This window comes from Gossypium hirsutum, chromosome A09, assembly GCF_007990345.1.
Source record: "Gossypium hirsutum isolate 1008001.06 chromosome A09, Gossypium_hirsutum_v2.1, whole genome shotgun sequence".
NCBI lineage: Eukaryota > Viridiplantae > Streptophyta > Magnoliopsida > Malvales > Malvaceae > Gossypium > Gossypium hirsutum.
In genome coordinates, this window is record NC_053432.1 from 1839536 (window position 1) to 1846624 (window position 7089).

The 7089-nt window shown below is 28.5% G+C and overlaps 1 protein-coding gene across 1 annotated transcript; it reads right to left on the reverse strand.

Moving 5' to 3' along the window:
* Positions 1 to 489: 489 nt before the first annotated feature.
* LOC107888471 (protein DETOXIFICATION 41) lies at positions 490 to 5743 on the reverse strand. The gene is made up of 8 exons (XM_016812592.2): positions 5370 to 5743; positions 4432 to 4976; positions 3937 to 4023; positions 2917 to 2973; positions 2024 to 2262; positions 1410 to 1528; positions 835 to 921; positions 490 to 747 (listed from the first exon to the last, which is right to left on the reverse strand). Exons 1-8 carry the CDS (start codon positions 5661 to 5663, stop codon positions 679 to 681), a joined length of 1497 nt encoding a protein of 498 aa, XP_016668081.1. The 5' UTR covers positions 5664 to 5743; the 3' UTR covers positions 490 to 678.
* Between the last annotated feature and the right edge of the window lie 1346 nt (positions 5744 to 7089).

Below are 7089 nucleotides of genomic sequence, written 5' to 3' on the forward strand. Positions count from 1 at the left end.
TGCAAGGGCGAAATCAAAAAAAAAAAATTTAGGGGGTCAAAATTAAATTGTAATTTTTGCGATAGAAAAATTACAATTTCACTCTTTTAATATAATATATCTTTATAATTTTTAAATGATTAAATCAATTTTATATTTTTAGGGAGACCAAAATATAATTTTATTTTTATTAATTTAAAAGTTAAAAAAAAATTAAAGATACCATATGAAAAGTTTTTCATCAGGCCCCTGGTTTCTCCACTAATCATTTATTTGCAATATCATTACGTACCGAAGGAAAAGAACAAAAATCATAGCGAAGTTATATAAGGAAAAGGTATTCAACTTAGATCCTTGTATTATAGGGATTAAATCAAATTAATCCTTCTATTATTTAAAATATTTTTTAAAAAACAATAATGAATCTCTCTCTCAAGTACATTAACCCATATCATACACATACAAGATAAGAAAAAAAATCATATATATGGTAAGAAAAGATGAATTAAATTAAACTAAAATTTTGATTTTGATTTTAATTTTGATTTTTTTTATAATATAAAAACTTGAAATAATTGTTTTAAAAAATAACATCAACATTGGCAAACAGATTTATATTTAAAAAAAAAAAACACTAAGAAAAGATATAACTAAACATATGTTAAGTTTATTTGACTACATCTAAAGTGCCATCTACCTCTAATCAGCAATCAATTGTAATGTCTCTTCATTGGCTGATTTCCTCAACCGATCTGCAGCTTTTTCAACCTACAAAAAATGGGATATTTACAATAATCAACCAACTAGTTTTATAAAATGCCAAATTAAATTTGATATTTACTGTGGATTAATTACCTCCAAGTCCCAGTTTGTTCTGGCAGTGAGAATGATTAGAGTTATTGTTTGTAGAAGAACCCCAACTACCATCCCCCACCATATACCCTAACACAATAATGAAAAAAAAATTCCAAGGTTAAATAAATTTTTAAATAATTATAATGTCATATCAAAGTATATATTTAACTTAATAGTATTATCTTAAGATTTAAAAAAAATAATTTTTTTACTAGGTGTCAGATTGTATTTTGCTCCCTTTAATAAAAAAAATGAGCAATTTAATCTCTACACATTAGATCAAAGAGAAAAATGTTCCTTTCTGCTAAAAATTTCATTAATTTCTATTGTTAAAACTGGTATGTCTGATAAAATAACCAAACAATAGTATTAGTGTGCTACAGGGATCAATTTGAACAATAGAAATGGATAATTTTTTTAACAAAATGACCAATTTACTCTTTTTTCTAACGTATTGAGACTAATTTACTTTTTTTTTTTTGATAAAAATAAGAAAATATCTTAGTAATAATTCCTCCATAGCAGGAAAAATTTATTCTAGAAAATGTAGAAATAAGAATGAAGAGATCACTTACTTCTACTCCTAAGCCTAATTTGAATCCAAGAACACATCCAATTGGAAGACCAATAATGTAATATGTAGTGAGGTTGACATATGCTACTATATGTTGCCATCCACTCCCAATGGCCACTCCTGTGATTCATAAATAATATAAAATAAATAAGTTTAAATTCAAGGTGATTAATTTTATTTATAGATTAATTTAAAATGTTTTTAAATTTGATAAAAGTATTATGGAGGTCGTCGTAGTAAAAGTCGGATTGCATTATGTTTTCTCTACTTAAAAAATGTGCAAATTAGTTCATGTACGTTAGATTAAAGAGTAAAGTAGTCATTTTATTAAAAATTCAATTTATTTTTACTGTTAAAAACTGGTCTATGTACATCAGCATAAGGTACATGTGTAACTATTTGATTATTTTGTCAATCACGCCAGTTTTTAACAGTAAAAATTGATGAAATTTTTAACAGAAAAGACTAGTTTGCTCTTTGATTTAACGTAAATGACTAATTTATCTAATTTTTAACAAAGATAATAAAATATAATGTATCTCTTAACATAGAGGCCTCCGTGATACTTTCATTGAAAAAAATGTAATATGGTAAAGGAAAACATGTCATGGGCACCTGAGAGAATGGGCTGAATTCCATTCAAGAAAATGGAGATGGCAAGCAATGGAATCAAACTGGAACCAGCTTCTATAACTTCAGCGTCGCTTGAGAAAGCTTTGATTAATAGGGATCGACATATGATAACAATGGCAGTGAAAACTGTACTAATGAAAATGCTGGTAGCATTCACTACTATGACTGAAAATTTGGTCAGCTTGGGATGCCCTGCCCCTAGCTCATTACTCACTCGCACACTGTCAAAAGTCCAAAAATAATCAGCATTTTCAATGAAATAGTTGAAAATTTAATGGAAAATGTCACCTTCTATTAGTAAATTTTTTTATTTTTGGTCACCAGTTGATTAACGTAAAAGTAAAAATACCTAAAAATTTAAGATAGTTGAATGATAAAAAAAAAACAAAATTGAATAGCTGAGTGACTATCTTGTAATTTTTCATAACTAGGTGACCAAAAAAAATTTACTAATAGTCAGGTGACCATTTTGTAACTTCTCATAATTGGGTGACCAAAAAACAAATTCACTAATAGTTGGGTGACTACTAGTGTAGTTTATCCAGAACTTTTCGAGTAAATTACAATAGAGGTCTCCCAATTGTGGTTCTTTTTCTTGTTTGGCCACTCAATTATGAAAAGTTACACAATGATAACGCAATTATTCATTTTTTCTTTTTTTATCACCAGCTAACTAACGTAAAAAATAGAAACACTAAAAAATCTAAAATAATTTGGTGATCAAAAAAGACAAAATTAAATGATTAAGTGACCATTTCGTAGCTTTTCATAATTAAGTAATAAAAAGAAAAAAAAATCTATCGCTGAGTGAATATTAATGTAGTTTACCCAAAATTTTATTTAATTTAATAAGAAAAGTTGGTGTATGGACTGACCTGGCTGCTGCACTAAAGCCTAAAACAAAGTTGATATCCCAGTTCCAGTAGTTCATGCTGAAAATATGCAAGCATGGGAAAGATAAGAGATTCAGCAAATTAGTATTTCAACTTCACAATTCTTTTCATATTGAAATTGAAATTGAAATTTGATACTTTTTTCACGTTGGGCCTAACCTTTTAAGGTTTTCAAGGAAATATTAAGGATTAATTTGTAAAAGAAAATTTTAAGACCTGATGTGAAAACAATTGTTAAGTTTAAAACCAAATATGAATAAAAAGAATTCAAACCCCAACCGGCAATAGTTACCTGACCCAAAAAGTGATTTAATCATAATATTATGTATGTCATATAAATGTGCAATATTATATATAGCTTGTTTAAGGTTAAATCACTTTTTGGGCATGAATTTGGTAATTTTTTTTACATTAGGGCCTGAATTTTTTTTATGTCTAAGTTAAGTTTTGAACTTGACAATTGTTTTTAAATTGGGGCTTGAGCCTTTTTTTTTAATTCAAGTTAGGCCCTTAACTTTGCAATTGTTCTCACATTGGGTTTGAATCTTTTTTGTTCAACTAGTCGTAGAAAACCTTAAAACTTAAGCCGCAATGTGAGAACAATTGATAAGTTCAAGTCTTAATATGAGAATAATTGCTAAGTTTAGGGACTAATTTGAAAAAAAAAGTTTAAGCCCCAATATAAAACAGTTGCCTAAGTTTAGGGACTAATGTAAAAACAATCAACAAGTTTAGAGTCTTTCTTAAACTAAGAAAGAGCTAAAGACTCTAATATAAAAAAATTGTCAAATTAAGTCTCAAATAGATTTAACTCATAATATTAAAAATAATAATTTCAAAAATTGAGGCAGGTGGCGAAAGGAAGCATGCATTTAACAAAATTGCCTCCTGGTATTGCCAGTATCATCTTAAAAAGGAAAAAGAAAATCTTTATTCAAAGCCCACCAGTGGTAACTGGTAAGCAATTTGGATTTAATCATTCCCAAACAGAGGTAAACGTACCAAATAGAAATGGAGTCTAGTGCAATTGCTGCATTAGGAAGAAGACCAGATATAAGCACCAGTCCTTGGTTATACCATATCTCCAAGCTGCATTACCCAAAATCTACAAAGTTAGATAGGTAAAAGTATCAAAGAGGTTTTTGTATTACAAATCAAGTTGAATTTTAGCTTCTATATTCAAAAAATGAGTAAATTAATTTATATACTTTAGATCAAAGAGTAAATTGGTTCTTTTATTAAAAAACTCATCCATTTTTACTGTTAAAATTGGTCCCTATATGTACACATGGCAAGTCTGGTTATTTTTTCGGCCACACCAATTTTTAACAATACACAAAAGATGAATTTAAAAAAAAAAAGAACTAATATGTTGTTTGAACTAATATACAAAGATTAATTTATCTACTTTTTGAATATAGAGAACAATATGTAATCTAACTTCTAGTACAAACATGATACATTATTTTATGATTTGGAGGGGCAGAAACAACATACCAAAGCATAACAGCAGAAGCAGCAGTAATCTTGAAATAAGGCCAAATCCCTTTAAAAGCTTTAGAAGACAAACCAGTCCAAGTCTCTTTACAGGAAGGACTTAAAACAATGTAAAGTCCATTAAGAATAGTAAGAATCCACCATGAAAGACTTAATGTCAAAGATGCCCCAAGAAGACCATATCCCAATACATCAACGGCAAGCCAAGTAAGAAGAATGTGGAGCAAAAATACCCCAACGGAGATATAAGCCAAAGGATTCACTATGTTTTGAGCTTGAAGGAACCTTTGCATGGGGCAACTTATGGCGAATGCGTAAAGTTGAGGGATTAAACCACGGGCGAAAACTTGGCCTTGCTCTGCTATACTTGCCGATTGACCTATTGCTTGAAGGATGGTGTCCGAATACCAATAGAGGAATGTTAGGATAACTGAGGCTCCTATGTGTAATACAATTGCTCTTTGGCAAATGATCCCCATGGCTGCGTATTTCTTGGCACCGTATGCTTGGCCACACACGGTCTGTACCGCACTCGCCATGCCCAACTGGTTTTCATGCGTGGGGGGAAAACCAGAGTTATAAAACAAATTGGACCCACGATAAATTAATTAGTTAACTAAACAAAATTTTAATTTTTTAAATTAAAAAATAATTAATTACTTGTTGGCTTAACATCCAAGTGACAATTTATATGCATGCCACATAAGCAAAATTAACAAATGTTAATTTTTCTATTCATTTTGAAATGATTTGATAACAACACAAGTTTAAAAGATAAAAGAGAAATTTTTTTATCTAATTTAATTTAAATTGCATCGATATTTATTATAATAATACGAAAAATATAAATTCAAATCTAGTTAAAGCACGATATTAAAAACTAAAAGAAAAGTAAATCTTTAGAAAGGGTAAAAAGGAGAAGAGATAAACAAAATTACCATAATCCCATAAGCAAGACCTTGAATTCCAACACTAGCAATAGAAGCACCAGCCAATTCCAATGCACTCAGATGACCAGTGAACATTAAGGTGACAAAAGTGAGCATATAATTAAAAACAGAGACAACTATGGATGCCCCTGATAACAACCACAAAATCCTCGATTCCCACGCAACAAGCCTCACCCACCACCCTACTCCTCCGCCGCCGTCACCACTTTCAAACACCTCTTCGATCGCATCCGATGATAATTCTGATATTCGTAGCAATGGCCGCTGTTCCTCTGAACCCATGCTTTACTAACTTTCTAGTATCTACGTTAGGCAGTGACTTTTATTATTTAGTCTTTTGTAATATGTTGTCATTTATCAAGCAATATATATATATGGAATACATGGATTCTACTGTTTTTTTATTAGAGGGCATGTTTACCTAACAGTCATTGCCTTTGGCTAGGTGAGAATGACAGATTTTGTTCTTTGGCGCCTAGCGCTTACTTTGGGTATTTCTTTGTTTAGTTTGATAAGTTTGTAATTTCATAACTTAGATTTCGTCAAGATTTCATGATGTGATTAATATTTTTGAAACACGATTTAATAGTTGGTTAGACCGACTGAAAAGAGGACTGCCCGAGATACTGGTCCAAACAAAAGGGTTACATTGATTAAATCGAAAACTACTCAAAATTGATAAAAATTGAAAACTTGGACAAAAAACCAGTAATTAAACCGTTTATTTTTTAAAATTTTATAGAATTTTTAATTATTGTTGATCTAGCAGTTAAACCGATCAAACCAGTTGAATTGAGAATTAGTAGTCTAACTAGTTCAACTACTAATTCTAACATTAGAATACTGTATGTGACATTCTAAGATTATATCATGTCATCAACTGAAATTTTATATATATATTTTTAATTCAAGTGATGATGCGATACAATCTTATAGCACCACGTTATCAAATTTTTATAATTTTCAAGTTCAAAGACCAAAATAAATAAATAAAAAATACAAATATGAAAGTGAATATAATTATCAAATTTGGGGTAAATAATTATATTAAAAATGCAATTAAGATTGTCACTGTAATGCTTAGATGTATCTCTCAATTTGCGAAATCTAAACACTTATAGTTAGGCAACTAATTTTTCATCATATAGATTTTTTTAAAATTTTATTTCAAGAATTTAATTTAATTTAAGATAATATTAAAAGTAATTTTTTACATATCCAATAATAATACATCGCATCATATATATTTTTTAGTGTATATAAATAATATAATATATCAATAAATATTAAATTAACTCTTATTATTATTTTTAATTTTAAAATTAATAAAATTAATCTATTTTTTTTATAAAATTTTAAGACCCTAAATCTTAAATCTCTTTTATACTTTAAATCTTAATTTGATTATTTCCCTAAAATCATAAATATTAAAATCCTAAATTCTAATCCACCGTACCATAAATCATAAATCTAGAAAGAAAAACCCATAAATTACTTTTATTATTTTTAAATTTTATTTAATTTTTTACGTTAATTTTGTTTAATTAATCAATATTAATTAGGGCTAAAATATTATTAAGGAGAATTGATTTAATAAAATTTTTAGTATCTTATTAATATAATTTAAAATCTTATTTCAATTTCAAAGTCCGACATTCTTCTTGAGTTTACGAAAGAGGACCTAACGTTTATATCATATTGATTTTTT